Source organism: Trichophyton rubrum, assembly GCF_000151425.1.
Source record: "Trichophyton rubrum CBS 118892 genomic scaffold supercont2.13, whole genome shotgun sequence".
Classification (NCBI taxonomy): domain Eukaryota; kingdom Fungi; phylum Ascomycota; class Eurotiomycetes; order Onygenales; family Arthrodermataceae; genus Trichophyton; species Trichophyton rubrum.
Genome location: NW_003456416.1, coordinates 227,282 through 243,434, shown reverse-complemented (window position 1 = coordinate 243,434; position 16,153 = coordinate 227,282). Strand labels below are relative to the sequence as shown.

General features: G+C 52.3%; 9 protein-coding genes across 9 annotated transcripts in view; 6 read left to right on the top strand and 3 right to left on the bottom strand.

The window, feature by feature from the left end:
• The window catches only part of TERG_08329 (uncharacterized protein), a gene marked incomplete at both ends in the record, with an annotated part of 2,660 nt that extends 1,138 nt beyond the window's left edge, over positions 1-1,522 (top strand). The window contains 2 exons of the mRNA XM_047748927.1: positions 157-545; positions 645-1,522. Coding sequence (XP_047604919.1) covers positions 157-545; positions 645-1,522 — 1,267 coding nt within the window. The remainder of the gene's footprint in view (positions 1-156; positions 546-644) is intronic.
• Positions 1,523-1,937: 415 nt separating this feature from the next.
• On the bottom strand, positions 1,938-3,282 carry TERG_08328 (uncharacterized protein). Its single transcript, XM_003231193.2, has one exon. The coding sequence runs from the start codon at positions 3,261-3,263 to the stop codon at positions 2,058-2,060; it is 1,206 nt and encodes a 401-aa protein (XP_003231241.1). The 5' UTR covers positions 3,264-3,282; the 3' UTR covers positions 1,938-2,057.
• Positions 3,283-3,633: 351 nt separating this feature from the next.
• TERG_12673 (uncharacterized protein) lies at positions 3,634-3,987 on the bottom strand (the record flags this gene model as incomplete). Its single annotated transcript, XM_047751602.1, has 1 exon — positions 3,634-3,987. One exon carries the CDS (start codon positions 3,985-3,987, stop codon positions 3,634-3,636), a length of 354 nt encoding a protein of 117 aa, XP_047607513.1.
• Positions 3,988-4,307: 320 nt separating this feature from the next.
• TERG_08327 (uncharacterized protein) lies at positions 4,308-5,141 on the top strand (the record flags this gene model as incomplete). The annotated part of the gene is made up of 1 exon (XM_003231192.1): positions 4,308-5,141. The coding sequence occupies one exon, from the start codon at positions 4,308-4,310 to the stop codon at positions 5,139-5,141; it is 834 nt and encodes a 277-aa protein (XP_003231240.1).
• A 647-nt stretch (positions 5,142-5,788) lies between these two features.
• Positions 5,789-8,179, top strand: TERG_08326 (uncharacterized protein; the record flags this gene model as incomplete). Its single annotated transcript, XM_003231191.1, has 1 exon — positions 5,789-8,179. The coding sequence occupies one exon, from the start codon at positions 5,789-5,791 to the stop codon at positions 8,177-8,179; it is 2,391 nt and encodes a 796-aa protein (XP_003231239.1).
• A 1,022-nt stretch (positions 8,180-9,201) lies between these two features.
• On the top strand, positions 9,202-10,591 carry TERG_08324 (uncharacterized protein; the record flags this gene model as incomplete). The annotated part of the gene is made up of 2 exons (XM_003231189.2): positions 9,202-9,403; positions 9,465-10,591. The coding sequence occupies 2 exons, from the start codon at positions 9,202-9,204 to the stop codon at positions 10,412-10,414; spliced, it is 1,152 nt and encodes a 383-aa protein (XP_003231237.1). The 3' UTR covers positions 10,415-10,591.
• Positions 10,592-10,999: 408 nt separating this feature from the next.
• Positions 11,000-12,460, top strand: TERG_08323 (serine/threonine-protein phosphatase PP2A catalytic subunit; the record flags this gene model as incomplete). Its single annotated transcript, XM_003231188.1, has 6 exons — positions 11,000-11,161; positions 11,331-11,372; positions 11,456-11,561; positions 11,658-12,191; positions 12,259-12,331; positions 12,388-12,460. 6 exons carry the CDS (start codon positions 11,000-11,002, stop codon positions 12,458-12,460), a joined length of 990 nt encoding a protein of 329 aa, XP_003231236.1.
• A 1,092-nt stretch (positions 12,461-13,552) lies between these two features.
• On the top strand, positions 13,553-14,362 carry TERG_08322 (uncharacterized protein; the record flags this gene model as incomplete). The annotated part of the gene is made up of 1 exon (XM_003231187.1): positions 13,553-14,362. One exon carries the CDS (start codon positions 13,553-13,555, stop codon positions 14,360-14,362), a length of 810 nt encoding a protein of 269 aa, XP_003231235.1.
• A 247-nt stretch (positions 14,363-14,609) lies between these two features.
• TERG_08321 (uncharacterized protein) lies at positions 14,610-15,660 on the bottom strand (the record flags this gene model as incomplete). The annotated part of the gene is made up of 2 exons (XM_003231186.2): positions 14,610-15,548; positions 15,619-15,660. The coding sequence occupies 2 exons, from the start codon at positions 15,658-15,660 to the stop codon at positions 14,610-14,612; spliced, it is 981 nt and encodes a 326-aa protein (XP_003231234.2).
• Between the last annotated feature and the right edge of the window lie 493 nt (positions 15,661-16,153).

Genomic DNA, 16,153 nt, shown 5'->3' with positions numbered 1-16,153 from the left:
TGATCTACGGGCCGCATAACTGCTATAGGTCTGCCAAAGTAGCCTCGGGAGTGTCTCTGTCGATCTGTTGGTTTGACCCTGCTCTGCTTCCTCTTGGGCCCGATGACAGCGACGGGCTGCGGACAGCCATCATTGCTAACAAAGCACGACGGACAGCGGCCCCAACTGGATCCATGGCACGCGAAACAATCCCCTCGTCGAGATCAGCGAGCGCTCTGGCACGGTGACGGACTCGTGGGAAGGGCTGCAGGCGACGTTCGATACAGATGGCAGGCTGCTAGACCCGGCCCGGGGCGCCAAAGTGGCCGACTTTATATGGACGACCATCGACCGGGCTTTCACCCTCAGTCAGAAGGATTGCGCGAACATCCCGGCCAGCAAGAGCCTGCTCGACTTCTTCAGGGACGAGCTCGCGCAGTCCGGGTTCAGCCAGGCAGAGAAGGACGCCTGTCTGGAGTCGGCAAAGATGTGGGGGGCGTACATCGGCTCGCCCATCGAGAGACAGAGCTTGAAGTTCTTCCTCCTCGAGGAGTGCCTTGAAGGGAGTATGTCTTAACACCGCGATGATGGCCCGATGATGACGAGGATGATTTAATAATATTCTACATGCACGGAGACTGACTCTTTTTGCCTCTCTGTGACAGCCAACCTGTTCGTTGCGTCGACATATAAGAACATTCTCCAGAATGTTGCTCGGCCGGCCCTGGAGGGAGCAGAGATACGTTTCAACGAGACAGTCGTTGCACTTGAAGGCAAGACTCGTTCCGTAGGGGCGGATGGCCGGGTACTTGTCCGCACGTCGGCCGGCAAGGAGTATCATTTCGATGAAGTTGTTGCTACGTTTCCCCTCGGATGGCTGAAGCAGAACAAAGGGGCGTTCAGCCCTGCCATGCCACAGCGTCTCTCCGAGGCAATTGACCATATCTCCTACGGCCGTCTGGAGAAGATATATGTGAACTTCCCGGCTGCATTCTGGCGGCTAGAGCCAGCTGCGTCCAACAGTATCAACCCAACGTTCCAGTTCTTCTCACCCAGCTACGTCGACCATCCCAGTACTCCTTACTGGAACCAGGAGTGTCTCTCTCTGGCTGATCTTCCGGGAAGCTGTGCTCATCCTACCTTGCTCTTCTACACATACGGCACCTGTGCGGAGCATGTAGTGTCCAGCATATCTGGCCACCCAGCTGATTCAAAGGAGTATTACAGTATCCTACACACCTTCTTACTTCCGTACATCTCGCGGCTCCCAGGGTACGACGACCAGAACCCGTCATGTAAACCTACCGGTTTCTTGGCTACAGAGTGGCAGACAGACCCCCTTGCGGGCAATGGGAGCTACTCCAACTTCCAGGTTGGGCTGACCGATGGCCTGGGTGACATCGAGGCTATGCGGGAAGGCATGGGAGTTGACAGGGGTATATGGCTTGCCGGGGAACATACCGCACCGATAGTTGGACTTGGGACTGCTGCTGGAGCCTACTGGAGCGGAGAGGAAGTTGCCAGGAGAATATGTAGCATGTAGCAGCGCTCTCTCTCTGAAGCATCTTGAAGTTAGACTTCTTTCCTCGGTATATCGTTATATTTGATTGCATTCAAACAACGCTTATGGAAGGCCTGCTGCTAATGTACATAAAATAACCGTGACTAGTCATCTCCGAGAACACCTTATGAACGAGAAGATAAGAGAAGTAGAAATTAGCAGTAGTCATTGGTTCATGTGGTACTCTGGAACATCAGGTAGAGAGGGAGATCGCGTAAGAGCGTATGATGACTGACAAGAGAGATTCCAGGCAGGCGTGGGTATCAAAGTTTTACTTCACTCACGACCGACTGATGCACCAGCCAACACATACAAGGGACACGGAAAACGCCAGAGAAGCAAACAAACCCCAGAAGGCAGAGGAGATACGCCAGGAAATGAAATAAAGATAAGACAAAAAAAAAAAAAAAAGGAAAAAAGGGCCATAACGCAGGAGAAAGTTTAGAAAACAAAACATAAGACGCATGAAAGGGAGGAGGAATAGGATGAATCAAAGGACGAACGCACTGATAGCGTCCTAGTCCTCCCATATAGTCTCCAGGTCAAGATCTTGTCTGCCTTCAGCACCGCAGACGCTCCATCGCTTGCGCTTGTCGGCCCAGCCGGAGCCAAAACGCGATCCGGGAGAAGAGGAAGATATGTCGACGGCACTGCGTCTCTTGAGGTCATGGGGGAATCCGCCTGCCTCGGCCGCAGCATCCGCCTTGTCGGCGGCAGCTTTCAGCCTCGCGATCTGGTCGGCTTCGATGGCAGCGGCTTCGGCGTCGGGAATGTCGGGGATGGTCTCGAGAGAGGATATGCTGGGGGAGCGAGAGCGGATGCTGGTTGGGGTAGAAGGCATGGAGGAAGCCAGGGAGAGGGAGTACGCCGGATAGGGCTCGTTGAATTTGGCGGGCAGGATAAGCGGGGATGGACGTGAAGGAGACGAGGCCGATGAAGGCGTCGAAGCAGTCGTTGCTGAGGATCCGAGTATCCCACCGTTTGACATATGGCCATTAGATGTGTAACCATTGGATGTCTGCCCGGGGGCGTGGGTGAGTAAAGGGGAAGAGGGTCGACGCCTGGACACACGGGGGAGGGTGTTGTGGAGAGCAGGAGACCATGATGGGGAGACCGAACGCCCACCCCCGGCTCGGCTACCGCCAGAGCTGTAGGCGGTATAGCTGGCCGCAGACTGGCTGGGATGACTGGTGTATGAAACTGGCGAGGCCTGGAGCTCTGGCTGCTCCAGGATGGGCTCTGAAATGGCGATGCTATGGCTACTCGGGAGTGGCTGGCTGCCGCTCCCGACACTGTCGAAGGAGGTCCGCAACGGACTGGGACGCCGCAAAGGGAGCTCATGAGGAGTGACGCCGACCGCAGACGGTCTGCCTGGGCCGCTCTGTGGGAAGACGTACCTGCCGCGAGAGTCGAGTCCTGGGGACGAGTGAGCCCTGGCCATGACCGGAGCGCTTGACGGAGCCGCCAGGGACCGAGATCGAACGTGAGTGTGGCCTCTGGGACCCGGCCCGTTTGCAGCAGGAGCATGCATAGTCGGCGACAGCATCAGAAACGGCTGCTCTTGTCTTTGTTCTTGTTCTTGCTCTTGCTCATGTTCCCGTTCCTCTCTCTGTTCGTGTTGTTCTCCTCGTCCGCCGTCCGGTCGTCGTAGCGCCTTGGGCCGTCCGGGGTCCTCGTGGCCATCCTGCTTCCTCTGCTGGTCGGTCATCGGGTCAGGCGTCATCGTCGACTCTTCCTCTGCCGCCGTCGCCGTCCTGGATAACCACCCAGGCGCTTCCGAGGTGGCCGTTGGGGCTGTCGTTTACCCCAGAGTCATGACACGGCGTTTGTGGGGAGACGCCACTCTCTCCGTCCGCCTCGCTCTCGCTCTCCCCCTTTCGCCTTTCGCTCTGTGCTTGGCTTCCGTCCTGTCTCTGGTGGCTGCTCCGGCACTCTGGCAGCCCGTCCGCCGTCGCTGTCTCTTTCTCTCTCTGTCGTTGCTTCTTCTTCTTCTTCTTCTTCTTCTTCTTCTGATCTTTTGGTGTTTTTTTTCCCCTTTTTTGGCTTCCGCGAAAAAACAAAAAGAGCCTCTTGCTGACTAAGACGGCAAACATTCACGTGATGCCCCTAACCTCCCTATAAAAAGACTTAAGAAGACGCTGGCGATGGACAGATTTTTGATAATGGAGATAGTTTAAGCGATGGAGGGGGAGAGATAAGTTATTGTAGGATAAGTAGAATAAATAAACGAGCAAGATACTATGACTATGCTTGGTTATGCCCGGATGGGCCGGGCTTAGGGGTAGGCCCAAGTTACGCAAGGGTGAAGTCTTCACCACGACGGCGAGCTTCCATGTTGGCCTTCCACTGCAGTCTACTAAAATGGTTACTTGAGACCATGGCAGAAGATGCTGCAGGCCCGCCTCCAGGGCTGAGATATCACTACCTAAGGTACAGATAACAGACATCTCTCGGGTATCAAATCGAATGCCGGGGAAGAACCGGCCTGAACAAGCAACGTTGGGCAGTCTGAGCGTTAGTTAACCCTCTGAGTAGCAAGACGAAGGAGACGGCTATTGGTATTAGTGTGATGAAGCCACCAGAGCATATCAGACAACCGCCGACGATGGCCGTTTCATGTACGGAATAGTCAGATAGTATCAAAGGTAAAAACGGGGAGCAGCAACTTTTGTCGAGCCACCAAAACCACCAGGTAACCATTAGTTAGTTATATATTAGTGCTCCCATCGTGCCAGATCAGAGATAGGCGGACGGACACTGAGTGGAGATGGACTTCCAGATCATATCCGACCTCCATCTCGAGACGCACCCGGCGTACGACTTTGTCATCGAGCGGACCGCCCCGTATCTCGCCCTTCTGGGGGACATCGGCCATCTCGAGCACGACCAGTTCTTCCCCTTCATCGAGGAGCTGCTCTCGCGCTTCGAGATCGTCTTCCTGCTCTTCGGCAACCATGAGCCGCAGTCCTACACCATGGATGCTGCCCGCCGCAAGGTCATCGCCTTCCAGGACCGGCTCTCCGCTCACTCGCCGCCCTGCCCGCCGTCGACTTCGACTTCGACTTCGGCTTCGACATCGGCTTCGGCTTCGACTGGCCGCTTCGTCTTCCTCTCACAAACCCGCTTTGACGTCTCGGACTCGCTGACGGTGCTCGGGTGCACCCTGTACTCGCATATCCTGCCCGAGCAGGACCAGGCCGTCGCGGCTCGCATGTCAGACTTCAAGATGATCGCCGACTGGACGACCGAGACGCACAACCGCGCCCACGACGCCGACCTCGCCTGGCTCAACGCCCAGGTCCGCGAGATCGAGCTGCGAGAGCCGCGCCGCCGCATCGCCATCTTCTCCCACCATGCCCCCAGCCTCGATCCGCGCGCCGTCGACCCCAGGTATGCCGGCAGCAGCGTTACCTCTGGCTTCGCAACCGAGCTGCGCGACCAGCCCTGCTGGACCAGCTCTGCCGTCACCACCTGGGCGTTCGGCCACACGCACTATAACTGCGACTTCGAGCTCGGCGGAGTGCGTGTCATCGCCAACCAGAAGGGCTACTATGCGTCTCCCAGGGACACGTTTGTCCCGGGGCGCATATACTCCTTGTAGCGTCCGTGTCTGCCCTTGTTCCTCAATGCTTGGATCTCTCTGTGCTTGGTAGTTATAAATAATAGAATTAGAAGAATAGATTAAAGATTATCCAGCTAGTCTAGACGCTTTGTAACTCCTTGGTTACTGCGAAGTCTCTGCCGAGGCGCAACTAACTAGTTAGTTACAACGTCAACATCAACCACTAACCTTCTAGCCACTGAGAAGCACCAGCACCAGCACCAGCAACAGCAACAGCAATAGCAATATCTGGCCTCTGTGGATATCTCCAGATACATATTCCGGATAAACTGGCTCGCCCTTTGCGTAGCTCTACCCGGCCGAAGCCCGTCTCGCGCTGGGCCGTGGCCAGTTCTGTCTTCCGCCGTCTCTTCCCTCGCACCCACCACCGCATCAGCGCCCGCTTCTCCTACCTGCGCATCGAGACGCTGCCTCGCCTCAAACACCGCATCCAGGCTCGTATATACAGGGCTATCGTCGAGAGACAGGCTCGGGTGCTCAAGAGACAAGCTGCCGGGCGGACAGGGCTCCTAGGTCTCTTGTTCCCGCGGCCACACCCTCTACCAGCCCGACGCTTCAGCCCCTCGATAGCTGCTAGAAGACCGGTAAAACATGGGCCTGGCGGTACAGTCGGCATTCAGACCGGAATGTTAGGCTCTACCGGTGCCCGGGCGGAAGATGGCGGCAGCAACGGTGAGCTGGGGGAGGAACGGCTGGACGGCGGCGGCCGCGAGAGAGGCGCCAGGCGGAAGAAGATGATGGGATACCTCAAGGCAGCCAATGAGTTACGGCAGGCATACTCGGCCCAGTGGACGAGAGGATACCAAGATCAAGATGCCAGCAGTCCGGGGATGCCTGGTGGCTACCCGGAAGGCGAAGCTACCATTCACGGAGACGAGGAGATGATACTCTTCCCCAGCTACGGGAGACGCCATGTTCGTGGAGGCAAACATCACCAGCAGACATCACTCTCTACTGATGCTGCCGCTGCTGCTGCTGAATTTGAGGCAGCTCTGCCAACCGCGCAGAATGAGTGTCAGAAACCACAGAGTGACACTGCTATTGTCGATGTTGATGCCCGGGGATGGATATACTCCCCCCAGCGAGGGCCCATGAACAGAAAAACCCGCATCCTACTTGCTCTGGCCAGGCGTCTGAGTGGTATTCAGGTCCCGAGCGCCACGTCCTCCGACGTTGATGACTCGTCTGCTCCCGGCAGCCCAAAGTCTCCCAGTCAGGATGACGCTTCTATAAACCAACGGGTGGACTCGATCATGAACAAGGCTCAGGAAGGCGTTGAGGAGACCCAGCAGGCCTCGCAGCAGATGTCTCCTGAACAAATGGCCGCTGCTAATGCACAACTGATGGAGCGATTGACACCCTTTCTCACCATTCCGGCAGTCAACATTCCAGTCACAGTCTTCTTCTTTAACAAGACCCAGAGCCAGTCTAGGACTATATCGACTAATGCTAGTGGGCAGTTCATCCTCCGTGCATCGCTCGATTTTGTTCCTACTCATGTCCGTGTACTCGCTGCAGAACATCTGTCAGCCACAGAGGAAGTCAGCTTGTCTGATCCCGGTGGTGTCAGCCTTATCAGCGACATCGACGACACTATTAAGCATTCTGCCATTGCAGATGGGGCCAAGGAGATGTTCCGTAACACCTTTGTCCGTAATCTGAACGATCTTACCATCGCCGGTGTTGGTGACTGGTACACAAAGCTCGCCGAATTGGGAGTCGGTGTCCACTATGTCTCCAATTCGCCATGGCAACTATACCCGCTTTTGAAAAAATACTTCAGCCTGGCTGGGCTTCCTCCGGGCTCGTTCCATCTAAAGCAATATTCGGGCATGCTCCAGGGAATATTTGAACCTACGGCCGAAAGAAAACGCCCCAGCCTAGAGAGGATCATACAAGACTTTCCCAACCGCATGTTCATCCTCGTTGGTGACAGCGGAGAGGTTGATCTTGAGATATACACCGAACTCGCTATGGCGAACAAGGGAAGAATCCTTGGGATCTTTATCCGTGATGTGACCACGCCTTCAGTGCAGGGGTTCTTTGACCGGTCAAACCCTCGCCTAGAGAGACGAAGGAGGAATAACTCCAGCATCGACTTTAGCAGCCTGTTGAAGACACCAGAGAACAAGCCTACTCTACCACCTAGGAGAAAGTCTGACCGAGAAGAAACAGTGGTCCCAATGGGGAACCTCATCGACCTGGATGACTGTGATGATGATGTGCCGAAACTAGATATTTCAAGTCAGAAGCCAGTATCTACCTCCGTGGCACCTCCAAAACCAGCTAAACCAGCGGGTCTTCGCTCCGCAACGATAGAATCCAAAGGTAGTAGTACCAATAACAATACCACTCACAAGTCTGGCCAAGGGCCATCGTCCACTGCCAATAGAAAACCAGTGCCCGGAAGCCCTAGCAGGTCAGCCACCCTGCCCCGAAACCCGTCCACGGATAGTTACGTTAGCAGCTTCAGGAACCAGGCTGCCATCCTCTACAACCAACTACCCTCGGCCCGCGAATATGCTGAGAGAATATCCAGTGCCATCCCCTTATCTTCCAATCGGACCACTCCCACTTCATCTCCAAAGGCAAAGCCTGCACCTCCTCCAGTACCTCCTCCTCGCCGGAGTGCCACCGTAACCAACACTGGTGCCTCGATGAGTAGTAGTAAAACTACTCCAGGCGCACCAGGAACATCCTCACCCTCCCTTGGGAAAGTCCAGGAAGGGGCAGACTCTCTTGACATTCCTGCTGGTGACCTGAACAGGACAAACTCCATGCCCCCTGCATCATTCAGAAGGGCAAACTCATACCAGTCCTCCGAGGGAATGACAAGCGGCCTGAACAAGCGGGAAGAGATGTGGCTGAGGCGATGGGAGCGAGCGAAGGAGATGCTTGATCGAGACGGGGTCCCTTTGTACAGCTGGCGGGACGGCGGAGACGTGGAGGAGATATGCTTAGAGTTGGTTAGGAAAGCCCAAAAGAAGAGTGAAAACAATAATGATTGTTCGAAGTGAGGTGCTAGAGATAACTGGTTTGGCTGCAGACTATAATAGAATGTTAGAATGCTTTCAGACATTCTATATAAACACCAGCCCCCAGCCCCCTAGTCCCCGATGTATATACTGTAGCCGAGGATAATATGTTGAACTAGCTATCACTCCCACTCATCTGCATGAAACCGGTCGCCGATTTATTTACCATGGACAAATTTGAACACACACACGCCGTTCTTTTGCTACCAATCAGTGGGCTCTCAGCAGTTTGACACAAGATCAGTTAATTATCAAAAAAAATTAACTATTAATTCAATAATATACGAGACAGGTTAAATTTGCATTCCTCCCACTCTGGGTCAAATATTACCTCCAACGAAGCTTCCTACTGATACACAATCGTTAGCTTCTAGCCCTTACTCGTTTGTTAATACCATGCAAAGGACAGGGATGGAAACACTAAATATGATATGTGGTCCCAAAGAAGCTGCCGGCTGTTGGACGATGGTATATGGCCGTTGAAGAGAGAAATCTGGACCCGGTTGGTATCCGCCAGGCTGATGAGACTCACGTACTAATACCCCCACTGATTTGAAGTTTTGTCTCAATGTTCTCACTGTATCAATGCCCATATTTATGACAATCTTTGGAGTCAACACCGACTTGCTACAACATATCTTATACTTTTGTGCATTTGTATTAGTAGCGGAATAGAACTCCATGCACTAATCAGAGCGGAGCAAACAGTAACTACTTTCCAGGATAATGCTTCTATAGGCCTCCATTGCCATATCTAAGGTCGTTTTTACAATCTCGACACTTTTGCTGGAAGGAAGTTAGAAGTTACTGAGATGATGACTAAGAAGTTAAAACCGGGCTATTGTTAGTCAGCAAAGCTTAGTCATATATCTTAGTCATCAGGCGGGGTGTTTCTTACGTCATTGAGAGGCTGAAGATGAAGAAAGACGAAGTAAGAGAAGAAGAAGAAGAAGAGATGGAGAAGACGCGCAGAGTGTACTGACAAGGGGGATATAGAGACAACCATGCCGGACCAGAAAGGAGGCGCGGAAGGCCTAGGCAGGACACTGATGCCTGGCAGCATCATCTCGACGGCGTTGCGGATCCTGCCTCGAGCAGAAGGGCTTCGGTTGAAGAGCGCGCAGGAGACGGTGGCCCTCGTTGGCCATGCATGCATGGTGGAAAGCGGGTTTAGGCTGATCGGGTTGGGAGAAGAGCACCGGGCAGGTACGCGAGAGGCCATTATCTCCGAGTTGACAAGAGCCTAGCTCACGAATTTTGCGTACAGATAGCAGCGATGTCCTGCCTAGAGACTGGAATCTGGGCAGCCCCCCCTCTGCCTTCAAATACTCGCACTCGCATCATCCACCCTCAGAGTACCTGCTCCAGGTCAACCGCCTGGGGAGCATGACGGTCATCTACGCCGTCGCCCTGTTCAACAGCCGGACAACTTCGTTCGACATCTCCACCAACGACTTTATTTCAGATTCGAAGCTTCCAATAGACGCAACAGCCGCGTCTGAAGAGACCATTCGGAGCTTCTTTGTATCGCAGTCTCGTCTTGAGGAGTTTTGCCGCCTGTTCGAGGAAAATATTGTGCAGAAATTGGTGCCAGACCCATCCATAGCTCAGGCCGGCGAGGGAGAGAGCAAAGAGCCCCCGGTCAGTCTACGGGAGCAGGCTGCCGAGCAGTATCCTTCTCGGGGCCCCCTACGTGATGACCGTAGCCCTGGACCTACGCGTCCTTACCCGTTTGACGACCCGCTAGCCATTCCGTCTCGTGAACCCATGCCCGCTCCTCCCGGCGACTTCCCGCCGCCTGGGTTCGAAGACGAATATGAAATCAACAGAGGGCCCCGGGGATCGTTCCCTCTCCATGGCGGATACAGGCGAGGTGAGACGCAGCCTGTCAATATCGGCGAGAGAGATCTCTACCCACAGGGCCTTGCTCCTCACGATCCGCTGCAGAGGCACCTAGGCCCAACCCGCGGGGGTCGAGGAGGCTTTGGCAGCGGCGGAGGCATGCACCCGACCTTCGACGACCCAATGTTCGGTGGAGGCGGACGAGGCGAGGGAAGCTATGACATGCAGGTACCTCCTGGAGCACGGTATGACCCCGTCGGTCCAGGAGACGGTCGACCATATGGACGGGGTTCAGGCTCAGGATCAGGCTCCGGTTTCCCGGGAGGACCAGGGCCGGGCGGCTTTGGCGGCTTCGGCGGCGGCGGTATAATCTAGCCCATAGTCAAGTAGTAGCAAATGTACCATATCACCCCGTTAATCGTCTTTTCAGCGTCTTGCACTCTGTAGCTCTCCTGTAACCCCTGTAACTCCTGTAACTCCTGTGACTCTTGTAACTCATGTAAATCCTGTATGTAACTCGCCTGGAGCTTTGTTGTTGACGTCTTTTTTTTTTTTTTATTGTTGCTCCGGTCATGTGATGTGGCTGGTGCGGTGTGGCGTCTCCAAAACACCAAAAACGCCAAAACCATCGAAACGCTCGAAAAAAGACCATTATTATTATTATTTGCCAGGATCAACCAAAAAAGTCGACTGAAAGACCAAAACAATAGCCTGCAGCTCCTGTCGTCGACTACCCAGGGGAAAACAATTCACGACCTCCCCCCTCGAGCTCCCTCGCGTCTCGCATTCTCCCACTATCCGCGCCTCCTTCGCCCTTCCCTCGCCCGCCTTGCTCGGTTGATTGCTCGCTCTCTCATTTACCCCCCAGCATAGCGACCCCCCTCCACCGCCTGCGAGCTGCTTCCAGGACCACCGCCCCGTCCACCGTCTCTCTAGTGCCATCGATTCGAGTTCTACTCCATGGAAAGCAAGATGGAGATCGATTCAGGGCGGTCTCCTGAACCCCACGGCCTCTCGCTCATCACCGACCCGGAGTCAATACCGACCCTAGACGGCTGGATCGAGAGCCTCATGAGCTGCAAACAGCTTGCGGAGATCGATGTTCAGAGATTATGCGATCGGGTGGGATTTCTCTCCTTTGAAGTTCGATGCTTTTGTCCATCGCGGGCTATTCCCTTCTTCTCCTTTCTTTTTTTGACGCCGTCGCTGTCGTTGCTATTAGATGCCCGTTTTTATGCTAGTCTTGTTTGATGTGCCTGCTTTTGAGGCTAACCAACTTATCTACAAACAGGCCAGAGAGGTTCTGCAAGAAGAGTCAAATGTCCAGCCAGTGGTATGTTTCCCTTCCCCGCCTGGCCATGTGAAATGTTCCAGAGCAATCTAGGGGATGTACTGATGTCCGCTGGTGTGTTGCAGAAATGTCCAGTAACGGTCTGTGGAGACATCCATGGCCAATTCCACGACTTGATGGAGCTGTTCAGGATTGGTGGCCCCAATCCAGATACAAACTACCTCTTCATGGGTAAGTCAATACTCAAAACCCCAGAGCCGAAGACAATGCGTGTCTTCCCCGCCGAGTACAGCCAGTCTAACATATTCTATGTAAAATGATATGAAGGCGACTATGTCGACCGTGGTTACTATTCCGTCGAGACAGTCACTCTGCTTGTCGCTCTTAAGATCCGTTATCCCGGCCGCATCACCATCTTAAGAGGGAACCACGAATCACGTCAGATAACGCAGGTCTACGGCTTCTACGACGAGTGCCTGCGGAAATACGGCAATGCAAATGTTTGGAAATATTTCACTGACCTCTTCGATTTCCTCCCTCTCACCGCTCTCATCGACAACCAGATCTTCTGTCTTCACGGAGGTCTCAGCCCTTCAATCGATACATTGGACAACATCAGATCTCTCGATCGTATGCAAGAGGTGCCGCATGAAGGTCCCATGTGTGATCTGCTCTGGAGTGACCCAGACGACAGGTGCGGCTGGGGAATCTCTCCTCGTGGGGCTGGATATACTTTTGGTCAGGATATCTCAGAGGCATTCAACCATAACAATGGCTTGACCCTCGTCGCGAGAGCACATCAATTGGTGATGGAAGGTTATAATTGGTCTCAGGACCGAAATGTAGTAACTATATTTTCTGGTGCGTCTATGCTTTCAACTTCCTTCCGGCCTTTGGCAAATGATGCTAACCCCGTCAATGTGATCAGCTCCAAATTACTGTTATAGGTGCGGAAACCAAGCAGCAATTATGGAGATAGATGAGAATCTCAAATATACTTTGTAGGTCACTCACGCCTTGCTTGACCCCTTTTCTTTTACTGACTTGGACATCTTAGCCTTCAATTCGATCCTTGTCCCCGTGCAGGAGAACCAATGGTGTCTCGTCGCACGCCGGACTACTTCCTGTAGATACGAGAAAAATGACCTGCAATACATTCAAAGCCTGTTGCATTCCAGTTTGTCTCACAGTGTCCCACCTCCTGAACTTCCCGCAATCTTCAATGAATTACTTCTACTTCCCGTTGTTGTCACCACATGACTGGATTGTATACGGCATTCCTAATATTCTATTTCCTCTTTTTTTTTTTCGTACTTATTTAAAGACACCCTCTTTCATTATCTGTTTCATCCATTGCCTCCTTTCGCTAGCGTATGCCGAAGGAGCGAAAGATTCCCGAGCTAGGTTGTAACGGATCCCCTCTTGAACATGGAAAGGATAGGACTAACTCGGGCGACTTGACGAAAGAGATGGCCTGCTGGAACATCATAAAAGGAGAGATAAAAAGAATTAGAATACCCGAACTTCCCACGAAAAAGAACTAGAATTGCAAATGAATATGATAAGTGTTTCGCCTCAATAGTACACCATAACCCGATATCATATAAGTGGTAGCTTTCTTTCGTGGAATTCCCCATAGGTTCGTCTCGGCAGGGTGCATCGCAGCCCTCCCGCAGTTAACTCTATCGTCTTCAACCAAACCAGGACAGGGACAGTAAATGTCCTGCCGATTCTCCGCTACTGGCGATTTTTCTTTCATCTAATCTTCATCCTCATCTTCGTCGTCTTTTCTCGCATCAACTTACTACCGCTTTGGGATTGCTGACAAAGCACACTCAGCTATGCAAACAGTCCAAACTATGCAAACACAAATGCAAACACAAACTATGCAAACACGCAGTCTCGAAAAATGATGCAAACATTACAAATTAAGGAAATACCTTTTAGCACCCTTAAGATACCAGATACAAACTGACCAAGCCCTCATATTTGTAAGTATACGAAGCGTACACGAGGACAGAAGCTGAAAAAGCAACACAGATTAAAAATCAATGTAAAAGATACATACAGGGTGGGTTTATCTAATGCAGCTGTTGAGAGGTGTATATAAACTGTGGTCAGCGCCGACTCGAGGGCAGGTCAAATAACACAATCCAGCATATTATCAAAACACCAATCTTTCAAACTCTCCATTTTATCAACTTCCATAAAGACGCATCGCAATGGCTACCTACTGTGGAAAAAATGCGGTCATCATCGGCGGGAGTCACGGTATTGGACTAGAAGTTGCTAAAACCCTCGTTTCCCAAGGCGCCAGGATGGTCGTCTCCGGACGGCGCGCAGAACCGGTTGAGGCTGCGGCAAGGGAGCTCGATGGTCTAGTTGCCGGAGCTGCTCTTGTTGTTCAGTCAGACATAACCTGTATGAAGAGCCATGGGGAACTCGAGGATCTCGTCAAACAGCACTTGCTGGTCGATGGTGACTCCTCCATCGACTTCCTCTTTATCAACGCTGCCTATGCCAATCTCGTTCCGTTCAAGTCTGTTACCGAAGAAGACTTCGACAAACACTTCAATACCAACACACGAGGGCCCTTCTTTATCGCCCAGCGGCTGATACCGTACATTCGACAGGGTGGGTCTATTGTGTTTACCACAAGCGTATCCATCGGCACCGGATATCCGGGTATGGCTGCATATTCCGCATCAAAGGCAGCGGTGTACTCGATTGTGCAGACGCTTGCTGCTGAATTGGCTAGTGGGGAGAGCGGCAAAGAGGGTATCAGGGTCAACGCAGTCAGCCCCGGCTTCGTCGACACGCCGACCATGGGAATTATTGGTGCAACGAAGGAGGATAAGGAGGCATTTGCGAAGATTGGCGCCCAGACATCGCCAATGGGTCGAATCGCAAAGCCCATAGAAATTGCCAAGGCCGCTTTGTTTTTGGGCTTCGATGCCACATATACCACTGGCATCGAGTTTGTGGCCGATGGAGGCTCCAGGTATTTGAGCACCCAGCTAGAAGGTCACTGACGTGACTACGTGGTCCTCAAAAGCTGGTGAATTTTTATACATTTCCCGGAGGAGTGAAGAGATAGATCAAAACAGGATGTATATATCAAATAGAAAAATTGCCTAGTAGGGTGTCATCAACCAGTCCTGTGTCACAAATAACCTAACAACCCATAGCTAAGAGCGAGAAAACCCACATTGATAGGGAAAATCGCTGTGGGCAGGTAGGAAAAGTTATAGGAATATAACGAGGTTTTCGTACATAGCTTCATGGTATGACAACTTGACTTTGGCCCTCTTCGTCGTTGTCCGATGTCTTGGGTTCTATCCGGTTATCAGAGTAGTTGCGTACTTTAGAACTCCCGTTGGGAACGAAAAATCTGCGATCGACTCGGCCAAAGAGGAATATGAAGACGACCATAGCTTCGAGGACAAAGTTGAAGACATAAAAACACGCCTTATGATGATACCACGCAGGATTGTTAGCGGCTCGGATAGGGGAGGCACTGACTCCGATACGAAATCCTGCACCAAGCGTCAAAAGGAGAGCTGCAGCGGTTACGATGATGACCTTTGCTGACCACGATCCAGACCCAAATTGATCACGTGGTTGCCTTTGAGGAGCCAGATGAATAAATGCAAGTATTGGTATCGGGAGGAAAGCAACGAAAGTCAGCAGACTGCCACCGAAAAGCTGTAAGTCATGATCTATCCGTCTAGTATTAGGATCCAGGGTGAAGAAGCTTTGCACAGTCGCTGTGATGACGGTAACCAATGTTAACCCGATAAGGATGTAGAGTATTTTAAAGGCGTATGATACTGGACGAGACCATCCCACGACGGGATGGCTAGCACGAAGCAGACGTTGCGCAAATATCAAATTGATCACAAACAGTATCAAGACCCCAGCGGCAACGAAGACTTGTGCAGCAATTGCGACATTGATGTTCATCGGCTTCGCGGCCCACACAATTCGAAGGGTATTGGCCACAATACGGGCTATGCAGAATCCCCCAGTTGCTGCAGATGGGATGAACTTGTAATTGCGCTTCAGGTTCTTTCGAAATAGGGTAAAATGCGAAACAGCTCCAGCGAGGAATATGGCAATGAAAACGGCAGAGACAGCAACGTCTACTGATAGTGTCGGGCGGCCACCAAGCCCAGCACCTGGTGGAGGATAAGGAGGCCCGTGTGCCTCTATACCAGGCTGTTTCAATAATGTTAATACCATCTGAGACCAGGGATATTCAATAGCAATGAGAGTTCACCATTCTTACCTTCCCAGGAGGGCCATGCGCCATGTCTGGAGAGCTGGACATCATAATAGTGCGTTGGATAAGACAGCTTCAACGATAGATACTCCGTACCTTTCCAGATTTCTGTTTTGAAGGTGTAACGAAAAAAGTCGACAGAACCAGGTCAATCACAAAAGGCCAGCTTGAGGGGATATCAGTCATTTAAGAAGAATCCCATCTTTCAGCGTCATGAAACGATGGGCCAGCCATAGTTATCATCTCGGAGGCCGGGCTCTTGCAGGCCCCAAGGGTCATGGTAATTGGTAACAAGGGGAAGATTTATACATATTTCTTTTGCCGGTCAAGCAAGATGACGGAGTGTGTCTTCGCTGTCGCGTTAATGTGATCGCCGAAGTTGCTAGCTATATTTCCTAGACCCAACAGCATTTTCAATACAAAACTCATCTGACATGGCGAGTGTCGGCAAGTCGGCCATAAAACCTGCCGACTTGCCGACTGTGAATTGTAGTGGAGACTTGACCAATAACATTAGCGCATTTGGTTCCTTGACACGAGG